The 21,089-nt window shown below is 36.6% G+C and overlaps 1 protein-coding gene across 8 annotated transcripts; it reads left to right on the top strand.

Moving 5' to 3' along the window:
* The first annotated feature begins 305 nt into the window (after positions 1 to 305).
* On the top strand, positions 306 to 19,269 carry LOC137294849 (serine/threonine-protein phosphatase 4 regulatory subunit 3A-like). 8 transcript variants are annotated; one of them, XM_067825980.1, is made up of 16 exons: positions 306 to 804; positions 1,342 to 1,397; positions 1,809 to 1,907; positions 2,300 to 2,923; positions 10,147 to 10,296; positions 10,676 to 10,720; positions 11,673 to 11,789; positions 12,481 to 12,535; positions 12,901 to 12,977; positions 13,220 to 13,322; positions 13,561 to 13,719; positions 14,083 to 14,252; positions 14,714 to 14,859; positions 16,563 to 16,756; positions 17,001 to 17,257; positions 17,674 to 19,269. In XM_067825980.1, exons 1-16 carry the CDS (start codon positions 654 to 656, stop codon positions 17,770 to 17,772), a joined length of 2,502 nt encoding a protein of 833 aa, XP_067682081.1. In that variant the 5' UTR covers positions 306 to 653; the 3' UTR covers positions 17,773 to 19,269. The 8 variants fall into 8 exon arrangements, with proteins under 8 accessions (XP_067682081.1, XP_067682078.1, XP_067682083.1 ...); XM_067825977.1 differs by having other exon boundaries at positions 311 to 804; positions 16,548 to 16,756; XM_067825982.1 differs by having other exon boundaries at positions 319 to 804; positions 14,714 to 14,811; positions 16,548 to 16,756.
* Positions 19,270 to 21,089: the final 1,820 nt, after the last annotated feature.

Below are 21,089 nucleotides of genomic sequence, written 5' to 3'. Positions count from 1 at the left end.
TTTATGTACACAAGTGAGTATAAACTTTTGATGGTGAGTAAGATCCGTTTTCATTTGTGTAGCCTGTTACTTACACGATCTACCTTCGCTGGACTAATCCATTCAAAGCTCTAGCCCGACACACGCCCATAATACTAGTATGTCAGCATTAAAACATGTCATTTACTCAAACATAAATTGTATATTGTCATTAACGGTAACCAGAGCCAAATACACTTATTGACGGCTCTGTGCCGACTTCGTTTCACATGTGGGTTGCAAATTTGAGTTTGGCGGGAAACCGTGCTATGTGATGTGTAACCCCCGTACCATGTTATCAACCATTCAAGATGGCGGCGATTGTAGACTTCAACCTGTATCGAGATTGAAGTTTCATTTGGAAATATTAGGATTAATATTTAATTATGAGCGCATCTATTAGCGCACAGCAGATTTTATACCATTCCAAAATGTGTGGCTCATAAAATTAATTTCCAACGGAGGGTTTTAGACGTTTTCCGGAATTTTTACGGGCCGATGTGTGGCGGTGTTTTGAATGTGTGAACTTCATGGCGTCTGGGTGATACCAAACCACCCTTGATGATCGCCAGTTGAAATTAGCGCGACAAATATTCTTGGATCTCTGGTGGAAAACCTAACAACAGGAAATTGAAATGGCGGATAATACAAGTACCCGACGACGTGTAAAATTATACATGCTAAATGAGGATCGCCAGTGGGATGATCGAGGGACAGGGCATGTGTCATCGGCGTACGTTGAGCGACTCAAGGGAATGGCATTGCTAGTGCGATCGGAAACTGATGGTTTGTATAAATAATATATTTTTTTCGGGTGCAATTATCATATCGAAATATGTTTCACACGCTATATGATGTACTTGCAATCCACTTTGTCCTTATAGTGCACTCGAAATGGGGTCATGCTCTCGGGTCATTCTTTGAAGTGCTTGGCTCGATTCCATTCACTCGTTTTCTGTGCACACAACGTGATTTCGTTGTGTCAAGACCATTAACATCTTTTTGGTCTTTGTTTTATGCCACTGCATACGTTAAACGTTGAATTTTAGTGGTTTTTGTACCTGGATACGTAAATAATTCTTCCCATATAGACATGTCTTATCTATTTATGGAAAACGTGCTGATGTCAATCAAAATGGCGTAACATTGAATAAAATTTGCAAGAACAAGCTTGTCCAGGACAGTGTGGGCACTTGTGAAATGAACTCTTATGTTCACAGATACATGCCTTGGAGCATATGTTGATAATTGTTTCTTTACTACAAAAGCTACAATTTTATTGAAATGTTTTATTCATATGGTCATGTTAATATTATTTTGCAGGGTCAATATTGCTTGAATCTAAAATACAACCTGATACAGCATATCAGAAACAACAGGTATGACTAGTGTCCAGTGTTTCTTGCCTGTGTATGATTCTATATTCTAGTATTCAATCTATCAAAATTATATCAAGATATTTACACCTTTTCTTGTGAAAAGGTTATGTAAGTTGCCAGTTTTAAACAAAGGTTCACTTCAACATGGTCTTGATATGAAGCTCAGGAGCATTTTAAAATGAGGATAGACAAACATTTAATTGTGGACCTTGTGACATAAAACAGCATTCTCTCAATGGCATCGATTAATAAACCTTTTGGCAGACATTACCTGTGGGTTTTCTTGTGCAATTTACAATCTGTTAGATGTTGCTGACTGAGCTATTACCAGCATAAATTGTCGAGTGGAGCCAATTTCGGAAAAGAAGTTGTTCACATGTACTACAGCTTTTATGTTTTAAATATTTGCAGGAAACCTTGATTGTATGGTCAGAAGCAGACAACTATGATCTTGCGCTTAGTTTCCAAGAAAAAGCTGGTTGTGATGAGATATGGGAGAAAATCTGCCAGGTGAAGTTAACAAGATAATTTCACAAAGATCAAACACAAATGTGCATTGCATAAGATATTTTGTTGTTGTTCCAGATACCTATTTTGAACAGTCAAGTAATAACGTACCAATTAGTGATATTTTTCTATCTTTTCTAGGATTGTGTTGGAAACACAAAAGGAATGCAGTCTATGCTTTCAAAACATGGTTCATCTTATTTGAATCACAGCATTTCTTAAGGCCTATCGAATGGTCGTTAAAATGTCTTTATAAAATGTGCTGGTTTTCCATTATTAGTGAACCTGTTGTCCCCTTTTGGTTTAATATGAGGTGTATTGATATTACTTGGTTAAAATTTTAAAAATGAAAAAAAAATGACTTCTGACCTTTTGTTTTATCTATACATGTGCAGGTACAAGGTAAAGACCCCTCAGTAGATATAACACAAGATGTAGTTGAGGAGTCAGAAGATGAAAGGTTTGATGACATGCCTGATGCTGCACCACCAATTGAACTGCCCCCTTGTGAACTCAGCAAATTGGAGTATATCTCGGAAATCTTCAGTAGTGTTCTTCCATCACCTATACGACGGGAAAAACTATCTGTGGCCATAGAGAATGAAGGATACATTAAAAAACTCGTGGAACTTTTTCACATATGTGAAGACTTGGAAAACATGGAGGGTCTACATCATTTATTTGACATATTCAAAAGTATATTTTTACTGAACAAGAACGCCTTGTTTGAGATCATGTTCTCAGATGAATTGATTTTTGACATTGTTGGTGTGTTGGAGTATGATCCTTCCTCCCCATCACCAGTGAAACACAGGGAATATCTCAAAAGTACTGCCAAATTTAAAGAAGTTGTTCCAATTACCAATCAGGAGTTGGAAAACAAAATCCACCAGACTTACCGTGTACAGTACATTCAAGATGTGATATTACCTACTCCTTCAGTGGTTGATGACAACATGCTGTCATCACTAGCATCATTTGTCTATTTCAACAAAGTGGAAATTGTCAGTATGATTCAGGTGGGTACACAAAACTACATGGTTTATGATGACATATTCAGGTCATCATGTCTTTTGCTTATTAATTAGATGTGTGTAGAAATTAGGAGTCATAGATAGGGTAACTGATCATGAATATAAATTCATTATATGCTTTTATTTTATGCTACAAAGTAAACATTGCATTAGATTAGATGTACACACATTGCATGCTTGTACCAAAATGTGACGACGAAAGGTTTCGAAAGTGCCATTGCACTCCTGAAGAAAAGGGATTTGAAATGAAAGGATAGAAATGTGTTCTTTTTCAAGTGTTCAAAAATTGAAATGTGCTTCCAAGAATATTTTGATGCATCGTTAAACCTTGTCCATGGTCCAAGCATGGTTGCCTTACCTTTCTTCAGGGAGTAACCCAGGAAATTCCATGGATTTGATTGTGCCCCTGTTCTTGTTAATTGTTAAACCTGTGGCCTCCAAGACAGCTGGCTTATACCTGTTCTTATCCTTGTTTCTTACTGGTGAACTATAGCAACATTTTTGCTGTTGTGTCATGCTCTAATAGTCAGATATAATCTTCCGTTTCAAATCGAATAGTGATAGTAACAGTGTAGCTGAAATATTACCAGTGTGACTTGATTCACTCACTTGATAACTTGTGAATGTCATTGAACATGCCCTAGATATTTCAAATATGTAATCTGAGTTGGGGTACTTTATTTTTCATTTAGATTGAAAACATATGATTCACTTTCTGAAACTCAAGGTTGATTTTATAAATTGGACTGTTCAGGAAACATGTTTGTATTTTTATATGAAGTGTTTGCAGATGTTAATTTTCCAGGAAACATTCATCACTGGCATTGTAACAAATAAGGTTTTGAAGTTTGTCAGGCAGGCATTGGTTGCTCATTTATTTGTAGTAACTTGTTGGTATGTTAATAAACTAAACACTAATGAATTTCAAACATTTAACAAGTTTGTATCTTAGCAACTATCATGGGATTGACCCCTTAATCGCCCATGAAATTACACTAGCACACTTCATGCTTAGTAGCATGTGAGAGACTCACATTGATGTCAGACTGAAAATATTTTTGCCATTCAGTTCAAGTTTTTTTATTTGTATACTTAATTAAGCAGGGTTTTATTAGCTTTTTCGTGCAAGTTTAGATATTGAAAATTTATACAACCAAACTATTGTGTAAAGGGAGGAAAAGACATGGCTATTTACATTGGTAGAACCTGTTAAATGTAAAACCTAGTGCTGTGATAACTAGGAAATACTGTTTGGAAAAAATCTTTCTTTTCTTGATTACTAAGATTGATTTTAAGGAAGGATAACCAGTCCATAGCGTATGACTTTACAGATGCTTTGCATGCTAAATGTAATTATGTTGTTGATACAATGGTGATGAAAGCTGAAATGTAATGAAAGTATGCACTATAATACAGGGTCATTATTTTATTTATCCTATTATTAGACCATTACAGTAATTGAATAGCATGAGTCAATAAGGAGGCATTAAACCAAACTCATTTTCTCACTAAGATGATACCTATATTCTGTGTTCTGATGTATCTGTTTTTTTGATATCTTGGATAACCCCATTTTCATGGAACATTTTTGTTTCTGTGTCCACTTTTAGATTGATAGACTGATGGAGCTGAGTGTGAAAGATTTAGTGTAATTCATTTCTGTTGTTTATTAGAGATGTTACACAATATGTAGTACACATGTGTATATTTCATTTTGGACTATATTCAAACCTTGAAGATTTGTGTTAGAATTGATCTTTAGTAACCCATGTTTGTTGTAAGAGGCAACTAACAGAATTTGATTGTCAGGCTTGCTTGCTTGGTTGACACGTCATTGTATCCCAGTTGTGTAGGTAGATGCTTATGGTGTTGATCATTGGATTGTCTGGTCTAGATTCAATTATTTACCAACTGCCACCATGTAGGAGAAATATTGTTGAGCGTGGCATACAACTGAAATAACATATATCTCAGCAATGGATCCATAGGTTTAGTGTAGGGTTGCAGAAATAAACTTCAGGAAATGGGATGATAGTAAAAGTGGTAGTCCCAAAGGAAGGGTCATCAGTCATGCCATGTATTTTAGCAAATCTTAGATATTTTTTTATTAAGTAGAAAAACTTATTCACATGATTGTTGTCAATACACTTTCTTTACCCATGTTCTGTTCAGTTACTTTTGTATATATATATTACCAGTTACTTTTGTATATTTGTTAAAATGTAATTAGGAGCTATGATCTGATGTGTACAAAATTGGAAATTTCGTCTCAAATTGTGTAGCAATCTTAGAATTTATTGCCAACTTAAGGAAATTTGGTCAAATTCATGTATTTCCTTATGGTTCTGTAGAGATCACAAATAGCTAGACTAATGAAGAGGAAGAAGACTTAAATCTTATTATTGTTGCATTAATCAGAATCAAGTAATGTATCACTCGTGGACAAGATGATATTTGTGGTTAGGGCATTAAGTTTGGAATCCTGGAGGGATCACTGAGAAAACTTTAAGTATATGTAGGTAGATGCTAACTGTTCCACTAAAGTATAACATTTCCTTCTGTCTTGCCAGATGGTGTATTGGGCTAGTGCAAACATGTTCTGAAGCAAGCTTGGAAATATGATAGCCCGTGATCTTGGTGTTACAGTGACCTCCTTAGCTTGTTTCCAAACTGAGCCAAGCCTATTTTATGTTTCCCAGGATTTCCTCCAGCATAGGACAATGACAGTGCAGTTGTCTTGAAATTTGTGTTCTCTAGAAAAGTTGTAGATTAATTGTAGAGCACAGTTGTGTTTTCTGTGTCAGTAGGGCAGTGACTCATGACTGATAAGGGCATTCCCATAGTGAAGGAGTGAGCAGGGGTCATGATTGTTGTTTTGTACTGTGATGGCTACTGAAATGGATATACCACACAACTATGCAGAGAATCAGATTATTTCAGCCATTGAGTGTTTACTGACAAGTTATTATTGTACATTTCCTAAAAGATTACATTGATTACATTGCATAATTACCAGGAGTTAGAATAACTTTTCTGGACCCTTTGAAAACGTGGCACTAGTTTGTAACTAACAATAAATTTGGCAGTAGCATTTTGCATACTTTATGCTTTATGTACCTCAAAAGTTCATAGAGACCCCACCTTTACCCCCACACTTCCAAATTATTGCAGCATTATGACTCTAGTGCAATTACCCATGTTTTCAATGCTGAAGTATCCAAGAGCATACTTGTGACAATTTAATGGTATAGCGATTCATTGTATATACATTTGCATTAGCTCTGTTAGTTTGGTTACTTGTACAAAAAGGAAATGTCCTTCAGTTGATTGATTATCACACAGATCAAAGGAATAAGGTTTTGCTTTCCAAAGGCAATAAGTAGAATAGATATTTAGCTTACACCATTATGTTGAGGACTTGTATCGGTTAGAAACAGTGCTAGAAAGACATATAGGTGTGTAGACCTTACCCAAGTACTCTATTAAAGGGAAGGGATGTAACGACGAAGCCACCCCTCCTTAATCAAAGTTAGCTTTCACCACTTGAAATATTTTTAAGGCCCCGTCGAGGCCTATGGGTTGAAAGCCAAATGACTTCCCTACAAAACGAACTATAAATGATCACAATTGGATTGATTATTCCCATAATTATATGCCCTGACTCATTGAAAACAGCTAGCACCACAATTCCACACGAAAATCATGGATCACCCAAGACAGTGAAGACTCACCTTTTAAATTCGTTGATTAATTTAGGTAGGGCTACATTTGATCGGCAGCAGCATTGCACATGTCTAAAATCTTATTGCAACATCTACATATTCTTTCTTTGACAGTAAGCAAGCATATTTTTCAAAGTTATCAGCAATCATTCTTACTAGTCAGCCATAGATGACCTTGACATTCAAGGGCACTGAAGTGATCCTCACAGAGTTATTCGGGCCATCTGATTCAGTGATTGTTGAAGAAGATAATATACTGTAAGATGTTGCCCGTTTACTAATGGGAGCAAAATATGAACTTTGCAATATTCCTTCTATTTTGGGTGATGTTCCCAACAGTAAATTGTAAGAATGATTTTAGAGCTTATAAAAATGCATTTGTTATTGATTCCTTTTCAGGAAATACTACTTTTAAACATTTAACCTCTTATATTATTCTTACCAGTTTACTGCTCTTGTCACTTGAAAGTTGAATGTCAAGGCCATCTATTCCTGACAAGAGAGTTTGCTTGCAGATGATTTGGGGAAAAAAATCGTGCTTACTGTCGAGGAAATGATATGTAAATGTTGCAATAAGTTTTTAGACCCTTGAAATGCTGCTGCCGATCGAATCTAGACCTAAGTAGGTGCTGTCAATGTTATTGGAATTAATAAATGCATTTAACACGTGAGTTTTCACTGTCTTTGGTGATCATCCATGGTGTGCTTTTGCGGAGGTAGCTGATTTCAATGAGTCAAGGCATGTACCTTTTGAAATAATGATGCGATTGTGACCATTTATAGCTCATTTTGTAGAGAAATCATCTAGCTTGTGATCCATAGACGTCAGTGGGGCCTTAAAAATATTTTATGTGGTGAAATCTAACTTTGAGGAGGGGGTGGTTTCATTGTTACATCCCTTTTCTCTTATATAGTACTAGGGTAAGGCCTATATAAACACCTTGTGTTTCTAGCTGAGTTTCTAAACGATACAAGCCCCTGTGGGGCACAGAAGGTACATGCTGTTGTCATAACTGACTTGTAAATATTACTGTCTGGACTGTTTCCATGGTTACTTCCACAAAACAAAATGCCCTGCAGTTTCAAGAGTATCATCCAGAGCTAAAGAAAATACCTTTTCTTCTACATCAAGACCCAGAAAACCCCAGGAGAATTTTCAAATCTCACTCTATACCAGTGAATCAGAATCTCAAATCAACTTACATATGCAAAATACCTTCTGTTTCTAAAAATACTTTAGGCTATTTGTCCTTTATTTATTTCAGTGTGACTTAAAAAGCTTTTACGTTTATATATTGAAACACATCATATTCATGCATGTTTAGATGTTACGCCTTGGACATTTGTGTTCATGGATTGAGTACAATCCTGTGATTACTCCTGATGGAATAGTCTGCTAATGTTAGTGTGCTTAAATGTTATAGTTTATTTTGTTTGTTTACTGCCAGATGAGACCCGTGAAGGTCCCAGGGTATATTAGGCCTTCATATGCTTTTCATAAGAGGTGACTAACGGGATCGGGTGGTCAGGCTTGGTCGACGCATGCCATCGGTTCCCAATCGTGCAGATCGATGCTCATGTCCTTGATCACTGGATTGTCTGGTCCAGTCTCATTTATTTACAGACCGCCGTCATATAGCTGGAATATTACTGAGTGCAGTGTAAAACTAAACTCACTCACAACTGCCAGATGATGCAAGCCATATTCTAGTATGTGTTCAGTTATTGAAGAAGATATCTACCAGTAGATAGCATGAAACTTGTCCCAGTGCTAGCATTTGACATTTGTTCTGTTTCATACACCACTCCAATCCTAGTAAACAACTTGTGGGCCAGGTCTTAAATAATCAATAAAACTCAATTGTACATATATGGGCTGAAGGTAGGCAGCAGAACGTGAAGACCAGTCTTGGAAGATGATATACACATATGGCATAGGGAATACTCTTGTCAGTCAGTTTGGTTTGGGAGTGTGAGATGAGAGGTGTGTGGAGAACTCATATGATGAAGGTATTGTTTGTTGGAAATGTATAAGGGGCACATTGCCTCTAGGGCTTCAGGTTTGCTGTCGGTTATTAAAGAGCAAAATGTATTTTGAATTCTGTCCGTAGGATATTGTCTTATGTGAAAGGCTATTTATCAATCTAAAAATAATGCTAAATAGTATGTATGTTGTACCACTTACATGTTTTGGAGAATTAACAAAGTTCTTTTGGGAAACCATATTTTGAAGTAATTATGTCTTGTGAATACATTTGTTAACCATGTGGACCATATGAACACCTCTGAAATGTATCTTACTGACATCTAAATCAGCCATTCAAGTGGTAATAATTGATGTTTGTTTTATTCTGCATTTTTGTGAACACACTTTCATCAACTAACACACAGTCAGTGCCATAATTTGAATTAATTCAGTGGAAGTAATGCCTCCTTCTTAGTAATCTTACATCAGGCTTCCATCTTGTCCTTATACATAGGAGCTCAAATGTCTGTAATGTCATCTTCTGTTTATTCAAATGCTTTGGAATGGCCAAGTATGCAATTTAAGTCATGTTATATCAATCACTGTAGATAGGTTTACTGCAGTGGCTAAAAGGATGTTAAAAGGGGTGGCAAGCTCATTTTGTGATGAGTTGGTTTACACAGTGTTTATATTTTTGTAATGGGAACGCATTAGAGTAATCATGTTAGTGTCTGGCTTGTCTGCCTGCTAATAAGTGCATGTTGGATTTGCTTCACTGGCCATTTTATCCAGAAGAACAAAAGGGTATTGATATTAAGGTTTTGATTTGTATTTGTCCAACCAGCAGAATCACCTGGCCAGCTGCTTCTGTTGTCAGAGCTGATTCAATAACAGTTCAATAAATTTGAATGGAGAAACCCAGTAGTGGAGCATATGATATGGGGAATAACCTCTGCCCTAATATTTAATTATCATATGATACATGGTAATCTGAAAGAAATGAACAATCCTATCATGTTATGTTGGTTTTCGATGACCCCTCGCAGACAATTATGTGTTTTTATGTCACATGTATTTGGGATCAATTACATTGTTAAGACTGCATGATTAAGATAAATTCCTGGGGCTCCTTTCATGAAGCATCCTTTACTATAAAGTTAACCTGAACTCCCATTCTTTAACACTGCACTAATTTTGCCTCAGTTTACCTTAATGCTTTGTGAAAGGAGCCCTGAAACTTTTCAGATTGAATTATTCTGTAGTATTGTAGCTGATAATTTATGTGCAGTCTGTGGGAACATCAAATACTTACCAGTGCTTGTGTAATATTTTCTGTAAGAGAGTGGCCGTGTAAGTTTTGATTCTTATCATGCCTTCAACATGACTTTTGGCACATGTCCGTCTTCTTGATCTTCGCACCCATGAAAAGGAATCCCTTTTCATACCAATTCTCAGCATGTTACGTCTTATTGTGCATGTTTGAGATGTCTCAATGTTAATGAAAGTTTTATCCTTTCCAGGATGATGAAAAGTACTTGACAACTCTATTTGCTCAACTAACTGACGACGAAACAGATGATGACCATCGGCGAGATCTCATATTATTTCTGAAAGAGTTCTGCACTTTCTCACAATCATTACAACCTATCAGTAAAGAAACTTTCTTTAAGGTTGGTAAAATGTTAAAATTGTTACTCAGTTGACAAGACATTGCTTTGAACTGTTCTCATGGTTATAAGTTAATAACACCTGACTTGATTTGAGGTAATCCAGTGGTATATTTCAACAGAAAGATTTCTAAGGAAATAAACTAAAATCTTTTGAAACTATGACAGGAGCAGTGGTTTAGCCTAGTGGTTACGCTGTAGACCTGGGCTCGATTCCCCACATGGGTATAATGTGTGAAGCCCATTTTTTGGTGTCCCTGCCGTGATATTTCTGGAATATTGCTAAAAGCGGCATAAAAGTAAACGCATTCACTTCGACTGTGGCAGCTGTATATTCTAGCTGTGTTTTGTCATGTTAATGCTATAAGTTTTGCTGTTTCAGACACTATCAAACCTTGGGGTATTATCAGCAATAGAAGTCATTTTGGTAAGTCAAAATGTTTCCAGTTTTTATTACAAATGTTTTTATTAAAATTCAACTTCCTGTTTAGTATTGTATGCTTGACATAAAACTAGATTGACACTTTAGAGTGTTTATGGTGTACAGTTGAACCCCATTTACCTGGACATTTTGGTTTCACTTGAAAATTGTCCGGATAGCGAGACGTCCGGTTAATTGGATCAAACATCCAAAAATGTGAAAATTAAGTGAAAGCAAAAAATGTTCACGTATGTCTATCAATAAATCAACAGTCAGTAGTAATAACAGTGAATCATCATAACATATAAGTGTACCAATAATACATGGAAGGCGGAACATAGGTTACCATTTGTCAAGTTGTCTTGGACGTAATTGTGTAGCGTGTGGAGCTTCAGATGGTAAGTTAGATGAAAAACAAAAATCTATGACAAAAAGTTTCTATTTTGCCAATTGCATATTCTTTTGTTAATTTTAAATGCCCTAAAAACATAAGACATTGTATCGAATTGAATGACGTGACACATACAGATGCACATTGCACAGATCTCTACGTCCGGACAACTGGATCATTTTTCAATGGGTCCGGAAGCGAGTACAATTAATGAATGTAAGTTTCGTTTCACAGAAAAATCGTCCGGGTAAACAGGGTTTGACTGTACATAATTAGGCATCAAGATTAAACATTGCCTGATACACTTTCAATTACACTGTTCTTTTCTCTTCTGAAGATATTTGAAGTAAAAAACATACAACATTGTAAAATATTACCAATATGTGATTATTGTACCATTCATTGCACTTTCAAATGGCTAAAAAACCTTACCAAACAGTCTGCAGGTTGAGATGCATACCTATTTAAAACTGCTTTCATGAACTATATAAAGAAATTATGACTACTTAATTTTGTCTTCTTTTAACTGTAGCTTGTATCAGAAGATTGCATTTTTCGTTGTTTCAGGGATTAGATGATGCTAGAATGAAGACAGCTGCCATAGACATATTTTCCTACATAGTGGAATTCAGTCCGTCCATGGTGCGGGAGTTTGTTCTTCATGAAAGCCAGAATCAAGATGATGTAAGTCCTCCCTAAAAAAAATTCTGTCTTCACAACTAACTTTTTCCCAACCCAATATGTTCAAGAGTTGCAATTCTATCTACTCATGCAACCAATGTGAAAGGTCTATAGAGGCCATAACTCAACATGATTTGCTCTGAATGTTATGAAATTTGGGTTTTGTTCAGTTTTACACAAATTTTGGAACATATCCTACTTTTACCAAGTTGAGACTAAGCTCTTTCATTTGTCTTTAAAGGCAAATTTGGTTGTTTCTCATTATAGAAAACATATTTTGTTAAGAAAATGCTTTTGTGTTAGTATTTTTGTTATCAATATACATGCATATGTAGGAAATGTTATGTTAGTCTCAAAAGGAACTTTTGTCAGTAAAATATCTTTGTAAAGATTTTAAACTTAACACTACATATTTGGATGAGCTACATTATGATGTACCTAAAATGGAATCCCCAGAAATATTCCAGCTGTCGATCCCCATGAATTTCTAACTTTACTTATTTTTTAAGCTAATGATACACTGAAGACTTCGCTTCATTTGCCCACATGGTTACAGTGTGTGAAGCTAATTTCTGATTTCCCCCAAAGGGATACTGCCGGTATACTGCTGAAACTGGTGTAAAACCGTACTCACTCACTTTCAAGGACTTACAATCAAGTGTTTCTGCAAAAAAGTTTTTTTTTCATGTTGCAGGATGAACTCTTGATAAACCTAGTCATTGAACAGATGGTCAATGACGCTGATCCTGGTGAGTAGAATGACAGAGACTGAATAATCTACATTGATCTTTAGCAATTTTGCAGTACTGCCAGATATTTTATGGTTAGGGCATAAAAATGTTTGGTACTGAGATATGTATTTAAATGGATATTCAAATCAGAAAAGATCTCCCATACCTGGGTGTATTTGTTTGAAATATATTGTGAATGGACAAATGTTTGAATAATAGATACTAGGATATAGCAGATACAGTATTTAATGCTACATTTGGGAAGTATTATAATTTGGAGTGAAGTCTCAAAGGCTGCAGAAGTAAGAGCATTGTTTTGTGTTTGTGATTCTTCTGTCTACTATATCTGATACTGTTTCTCATCATTGTGGACTGCTATCTAGAACTGGGGGGTGCCATGCAGCTCATGACTGTCATCAGGCTACTGCTTGATCCTGAGAATATGATGCCAACAGCCAATGTAAGTCCCTTATCCTTAATGCTTGACAAGAGTTGTTATAAATGAAATGCACGATCATCTGTGTCTTATGCACTATTTTTAAGTGGAAGTGAAATGAAAGGTTAATCACCTGTATTATTCTCTTAAGCATCTTCAAATACCCTTCAGGAACCTTAGTAAGAATACTGTTTTCATATGTTAGTATCAGGTTTACACATGTTTATTCTAATGCAGTGACTAAATGTTTCCTTCTGACTTTACAGAAGACTGAGAAGACAGAGTTTCTGAGTTTCTTCTACAAACACAGCATGCATGTCTTGACAGCTCCCCTATTTGCCAACACTGTGGATGAGAGGCCGAGTAAAGGTAAGCAAAATTGAACTATTCATCTGAATTTGCCCAGATATTCTTGTCCATTGCACATACTTGTGCAACATTGTATCAAGGTTAGAAATGGTTACTTATTGATTTATTTCAGGAATCTGTCATACATGTGGAATATTGCTGAGTGCGTTGTTTAACAAAAACACCTAAACCCACACACATACAAAGACCAATTCAAATTGTGTGTTTTGTCACTTATTTGATAATATTTGTTTTCTAGATGATTACCAGACTGCTCAGCTGCTAGGTCTGATCTTGGAGCTGCTATCTTTTTGTGTGGAGCATCACACATACCACATCAAGAACTATGTTATTAGCAAGGATCTCCTTGGTAGAGTGCTGGTACTGCTCAAGTCAAGACACTCTTTTCTTGCTCTTTGTAAGTGATATATTTATCTTTATTTGATTGTGCTCTGTCACTGATTTCTTGAGTAATTTGTCTAAAGAGAACCAGACTAATGAATGAAAATAGTTCACCCTTCAACATTATTCTTATAAAACTTTCACAGTATGTAAGTGTCTTGCTGTAAGATGTTGAACAAGAGATACTTGTGTGCTTCACCTGAAAGGTTTGACAAGGAGCTGTAAAGTTCTGAGTTGAAATTCTGAACAATGCAGAATTTTGTGTGAAAACTGCTTCCATCAACTGCGGCCGACACTCTTCATCGACGCAGTCTTTAAGTCTTGCGTCACCAAATTTGAGTGGATAAGTGCTGAGGATTATTTTTTTTATTGTTTTCAGGTGCCTTAAGGTTTATGAGAAAGATTGTTGGCTTGAAAGAAGAGTTCTACAACCGATACATAGTCAAGGGCAACCTGTTCAAACCTATCGTTGAGGCATTTGTTGCAAATGGAGACCGATATAATTTGCTTAACTCTGCAATGATTGAATTGTTTGAATTTGTCAAAGCTGTAAGTGTTTGCACATTTTTCTTTTTTATTTTAAACTTCAAGATTCTTTGTAATAATGAACTAATAGAAAAACTGTAAATTTGGGTCGCTAAATCTTTCCTTATCCTGACTCATGCTCATTGCTTATCTCCCTTTTCATTTTTAAGTGGTAACTTAAATTCTTTTCATTTCCCTGAAGCGATTGTAGAAGTAGATTAAGAATTTGTTTAGTGTCTCTTGTGCAATTTCTCTGTTGCATGTTTAAATTCCATAGAGTCATATGGTGCATTATTTTATAATTTTATTTTGAAAGACATGGGATAGTTAGTGAAATCAGTGTGATACAGACCCAGACATTTTAGAATGCATGCATTTGTAATTCCATATCAATTTTTTAATGCCATATTTTGGGGACATAGTTGCTTGAGCCAAAACCATGCTACCAGTGCAATTTTACTGATACTTTGTATGTATTTATACAGGAGGATGTGAAGTCTCTGTGTTCACATATAGTAGAGAACTTCATCAAAGATCTAGATGGTGTGAAGTATGTGAAGACGTTTGAATCATTAAAACTGAGGTACGAACAACAGCAAGACAGGTTGAAAGACAGGGCAAATACTGAGAGGTAATTTGCTCAGATATCTACAGCTTTGTTACTTTCAAAGTGTATCAGACAGCATTACCTTGGCATTAAGTCCTGTTTTTGGAAATAATATTTCCCACATTGATCTGAAATTGTAAAAAATAATTCCAATACAGTCATCCCCCGCAATAACACACTTTAAGATACCACAGGGTAATCTGTGGCTCCCATTAAAAAACCCTGTTGAATTGCTATCACACCCCTTCACAAAATCGAAAATAGCTTTTCAAAATATTTGCTGTTGCACTCTGATAAATTACGTAAGTTAGTGAAATTCAGTGCAGATTGCAACAGGCAGTGTTCATCGTACATATCCATTGTGTTTCAGATGCTTAAAACATGCAGGTGTTTCTCAATAATAATCATACCAACATCATAGTAGTAACTTATGAAAGACGAGACATGCCATCAGTTGAGTTAAGACGAGTACTTACAATGTTTGCTGTAATGCAACACATGGCGCTATAGCGCGGTAAAACACGGTCATCCGAGGATGTATTGTGTCATAAACCACATTTTATTTGATTAAATTCAATCCCATTTATATTAATTAAACTGTTGACAGAAAAAATGGAGACACCACGAGTGAATGGCTTTCATACGTGTACAACTTCCGCTTTCCACATTCATGAGTGTCTGTTTTTCACGCCTAGTGCGATAGCAACAATTTCACATTAATCTTAGCTATCACGGACAGATCATAGTCTCGTAATCCATGGACCTCGAGACCCGCATTATTGACTCACTGAAGTCTTTTTTTAACAATTAAATAGCCAACATTTTGCTTTTTACAATCAAAGTTGCAAGTACCGTGGGAAGTCAGCATCCAGACAGGTAAACGGCCTGTGTTTACTGTTATGTTAAATTTGTTTGCAGAAAACATGCATTATATACTAACCCGATAGCAATGTATAATAATCTGTTATAATAACTGCTTAATATATAAAATATTCTGATAATGGAATAGAAGTTCTTTGATGTAATATTATCAAATTGTTTTTACCTGAATCACCGGTACGTTGGACCCAAACATCTGTGCACAGCTGATTGCTATTTCCATCTTAGTTGAATAACAGATAGCATAACAGGAGCAACAATTAAGTTATGTCCAGTGATTTTTGATGGCAAGTTTCCAATAGATATATATATTTTCATTTTCAAAGTCTGTTTATTTTCACCTACAATGATATATAGTTTTGACTGGGCACAATACACGAAATAGCAGTTTTGTTATGTCCTTGAAAAATATGATTTTACATGGCCTGGGTGGGGGTGGTGGTGGTGGTGATCTGTGGACCCCTAGACCTGCATTATGGCGAGGGATGACTGTATTGTTTCTGAAGAAGTCAAAGTGACTTTTGAGATATCGACTGGGTTTGCAGAAAGCAGTTGGTAGGTCATGCTGTTAAAACACTTGATGTTAAATAAAGGTCCAGTAACAAATTCTGATCTCTATCATATTCTCACTTCTTGTGAACTGTGTTAAAGAATTTTAATGTCCAAATGAACTTCTTTAACAAGTATACTGAGTAATTGGACAGATGTTATACAGATATGTGTGAAATGTATTTGAGACATATTTGAGTAAAGTGAAAAAAGGAAATGGTTTTCACAGTGCATACAAGGGTTTCCGCGAATATGAAAGTTATGTAAGTTGTATTCATGTACAGATTTGCTGTATTCAGTCACCCAGGATCACTGGGGCGAATGAACCGCTTCCGCCGAGATGTTCGGATCATGGATGAAGAAGAGGAAATGTGGTTCAATGAAGATGAGGAAATGGATGACTCTGAGGCCCATGCTCCCATGTCAGACATCCTCAGGACAAAACTGGATGCAGACTTTGACCAAATAAATAGAATTTTAGAAAATAAAAAAGGTTAGAGTGAAATTGGGAGAGGTTGAAATGCTTATGAACAGTCATGTTTGAAAATAATATTGATTCCCTGTGTGTATATTGGTAAAGTATGTTGAAAACAGATTGATTTTTCATGAAGTTTCAATCGGGGGAAAAATAAAGTTAAAAATGTGTATGTCATAATAACCCATGATTTCATAAACATTGTATTTGATTGTGTCTTTAGAATATAAGTTTTTATTTGGAAACATCTTTCACCTTTTAGCCAAAGAACAGGCAGAGCTCCGAGAGTCTCCACCCAGACTACTCAACAAGACTTCCACTATCAACATCAATCTGCGTAGTGGCAGTCCCCTCTCCAGTCCCAACAGCTCCCCAGGTAGCCCAGGCTCGCCTGAGAATGCCTACTCCCCACCTGGGAGCCCCGGCAGTCCTAGTACCCCGAAGATAGTACCGCCACCAACACCAGACTGTTCACCTAACTCATCACCACAACTTAAACCAAATGCTATTGCCAAAAAGGTACTTTGCACATTCTGTTACTTTATCAGCTTACTTTTTATTGTTGCCTTTATATGCATTTTGGAAACAGATTTTCAGGCATATGGTTATCATTTGCATCCAACAAGAACATCATGTTATTTGCCAATACAACTGCTCTACTTAATCCTGAACAAGTTACGTTTTAACAGATGGTTGAGAGTTTTACAAGTACCCTATTTATTGCTGTCTTCATTAGAAATGGCTTAATGAGAGACTCATTATGAAGAAAGATGTCTTGAATTGAGAATGGTTGGCTGTAATTGAAATGTTACTGGCTACTCCTGCATACTATGTACTTGGCTGTGATATTAGTCAGTACACAGTATGATCATCTGAAGCTGATAAGACAATCACATTATATATGAGAAGACTAATGATGTAATCTTATGTTTCAGCCATTGGTTGGTCTTGTTGACTACCCAGATGAAGATTCAGATGAGGAGGAAGATGAGACAATATTACCCTCTCCAAAGAGAGCACGGTTAGGGACGTAATTTCTATAGTAGATTAGCAAGAGGACTTGATTTACACTGTGTTCTGGGCTTGTCACTGCGTGCTTGACGCACAACCTTGCAGCCCTACTCGCAATGGAGGGAGGGCCCTGTCTGACCTTTGCTTGACCTCACTCAACCATTCCACAGATGAAACGATAAGTCCGTGATAGATCCACAATCCCTCACTGGATGGGCTCCCAAACCATACAAATGGGAGTAGGCGTAGTACTTGACCAATCCTGGTGCCCGTGACAAGCAGAGAGCTGTTCATAACCAATCATGATGAAACATTGCAGAACAAGTTTTCTACCTATCATATTGCTGAAAGCTGCCAGTGCATCAGGATCATGCCTCAGGAATTCCATGACCAGCTGTTTGAATACCTGTGCTGAATCCGACTTGTTTACCTTGGTCAAAATAGTGCATGTGTTTAATGTGATTGTGAACCAAAGACATGTCAATAGATTGTATAAAAATGGTTTGTCTTAGAAATCAAAGGATATGCAGACTCTGGGTTTTGAAACCTGTGCTTGTAAGATTGGACCATTCATAAAGACATTGTATTTGTTTTTAAAGGAGAGACTTTATTATATTGTGATTGATTACAGCATTTGTCATTTATTCACTAAAACAGAGCCATCACCATTGAAATGTGTTGTAAATGGAATGTGTGAATTTATTTATATGAATCCATGCCATTCATACAGCATAAATGTTCTCATTTTTCACGAGATGCAAAAGTATGACGACATAATCCTCGACCTCTCAAATTTGATCAGTAGCAAAAAGAACATTTCTTCAGCCCGACATTTTCTGGAAATGTTGCCCTAGAAAAGCAGGCATCACAGATTCCTTCAATCTCACTTGTTTCAAAGATAATACTTGCACCCTCAGTATGACAAAGGATTTATTTTTATGTAGAAATGGCATTCAGATCATGTAAAAATTACCTGAAGGGTTGTGTGTATATTCTTGAAATATATATATGGATTTGTTCTTTTCTGGGTTGCAAGGTAAATATTGGAAATATCGAGGCTAATCATGCAAGGATGTCTCTCAGATGTAGCTACTTAAATTCAAGATCCTTGACCAGGCAGCTGTAAAAAGACAACTACATATTTTAGGGATGAGATATCCTGGGGATGATGGCGTCCCTTAATCTTGAAGAGAGAATGAAGTCTTTGTACATATATTTTTGTGACAGGGGAATGAAGTCAAATGGGTAACTATGAGTGTGGATACAGACTTGTGGAAGAATTTATTACAGTAGAACACAAAGTGATGAGTATCCCCATACATGTGAAGTAGAAAATCCATTTTAGCAAACTAAAATTTTTATCATGTAACATATTCATGTTTAATTAAATAAATGCCATGCCGAAGGCGTGGTTTAGTTATTTTAAGTGCATGGTCTTCTTAATGAACGCTCATGACTTGGACACTGACCCACAATGAAACAATCAAAAGCTGAAGGCTGAATAAACAGATTTTCATATACATCTTGCTTTGCTCTCTTCTAGCATGTAATCATCTGATGGTGTAATGTGTAACATCTCTCATTTGCCTCCAATGTTGATAAATCTATTTGCAATGAAAAACAAGATCTTTCGAGGAAGGTCAAAGTTGCACGTTTTCTTGAAGGATTTTAGGCTTTTTTAAAATAACTTTTGCTGACTGGAAAGACCATGTAGTTTGGCATCAGAGCAACAATGGATGAAGACTTACCATTTGTTCCATTTGGATATGATGCTGAAAGTCAAAGGTCTAACCCAGTGCTCAACTATTCACTTTCTGGCAACATACACCCCACTACTTTGAATTTCTATATGGCAGCTTTTCTATAAAATGGGGGGAAATGGTTCTTGGTGTCTAGATGTCTCTGTAAGACTGCTGGTGTCAGGAGAATCCAAGTAAATGTACCTGGTATGTTGTTTTAAATAATGTAATCTTCGGCAACCGTATTGTGAAGCAGTCTGAATTGAATTGAAATGAGAGGTCGACACAACAAAGCATATCCCAGCTTCATGGAAACACTGGGAATTCAGTCGCCCATGGTTTCCGATCAATCTGACAGAGCCAAAAAACCACAGAAGCTCGGAGGGTTTACTTCTGAGTTCTAGTAGGGAGGGGTGTCCTAGTGGTTAATACATACTGACCGTGCAAGATTTTGGAGTGAAATGCATCGAATTAGCAGAGAAAGCATCCGTAAAATCATCAGAAATTTCTGACATTGTTTCTCAGCTAGCATTGATTTCAATCCATAATCCCTGCATCGTGTAAATTTCTTGAACAGTAGCAACTGATTTGTCATAAATTATTTCTTCAAAACATATGGTTACACGCGAACGAAATCGAAAGAGAACATTTTGTGACCAAGAGCAAACTCTTGCATGATCAAAAACTGATGACAACTGTTCTGCCCCTTAACACTGGTTACTTGTTTCTTTCGTGCCTTGACATCCATGTAGTACTTACACACCATAAATCACGATAACACGAGACGCAGAAGAACGAAATGGTCGAGGAGTCACATTTTAACACGGGCGAAATATGACCATCTGTATCCGTGGAAAAGGCACAGACATTCGTCACGTGAACTTTAAAAGGATCAGTAATACTCCCCCTTTCATATAATGGACCTCTCCGACATTACTGCAATGGGATTGTAAATGTTTATTACATCCTTGGGACGGTTATAAATAATGTTAATATATCCTAAGAAAAATACGGCTTATTGCCGTTGTGTACCGTTCTATAATAAAACACTTATGTGAGATTCACAGTATTTTCTATCTGGTGACGTTCAGTGCATAATGGAGAACTCGCTTTATTGCTTGAGTGTCTGTCTGTCTGTCTGTCTGCTCGAGTATGTGTTTTCGTAATATTTCAACTTTGACGCCCATAGCACTGACCTGAGTGACTGTTAGTAATGTCTGTCTCTTTCTCTGTCCCTCTCTCTGCGCGTCTGTTTTATGTTGGTTACATATTTTTGTTGGGGGTTGATGACAATGATATGGTAAAGCATGTACAGTGTGAATGACACCCACCCACTACCCTTAAAATTTATGATCTTTTCACGCGACACCCTGTGTTATGTACGAAATCAATGCCCCATTCCCCTACCCACCATGAATTTTAACCATTATTATACAATATTACTGCTACCCCCACCCAAACTTGATGAGCCTCCTTATCTCCTCAGAAATATATGGGCGACTCCCACCCCGCCGTTAATTATGGACGGCGCCTCAGCTGGATAGAAGTACTGCAATAAACACCGAGCCCAATAACACTGGAGATTAAACAGTGCCAATGCT

The sequence above is a fragment of the Haliotis asinina genome, chromosome 8, assembly GCF_037392515.1.
Source record: "Haliotis asinina isolate JCU_RB_2024 chromosome 8, JCU_Hal_asi_v2, whole genome shotgun sequence".
NCBI lineage: Eukaryota > Metazoa > Mollusca > Gastropoda > Lepetellida > Haliotidae > Haliotis > Haliotis asinina.
This window is presented reverse-complemented; position numbering and strand designations above follow the sequence as displayed.

Coding starts and splice junctions, on each gene's coding strand:
- LOC137294849 (XM_067825976.1), top strand. CDS start 654: ATGGCGGATAATACAAGTACCCGACGACGTGTAAAATTATACATGCTA. Junction 10,297..10,675: donor GTAAAGAAACTTTCTTTAAG/GTTGGTAAAATG, acceptor TTGCTGTTTCAG/ACACTATCAAACCTTGGGGT. Junction 16,757..17,000: donor AATTTTAGAAAATAAAAAAG/GTTAGAGTGAAA, acceptor TTCACCTTTTAG/CCAAAGAACAGGCAGAGCTC.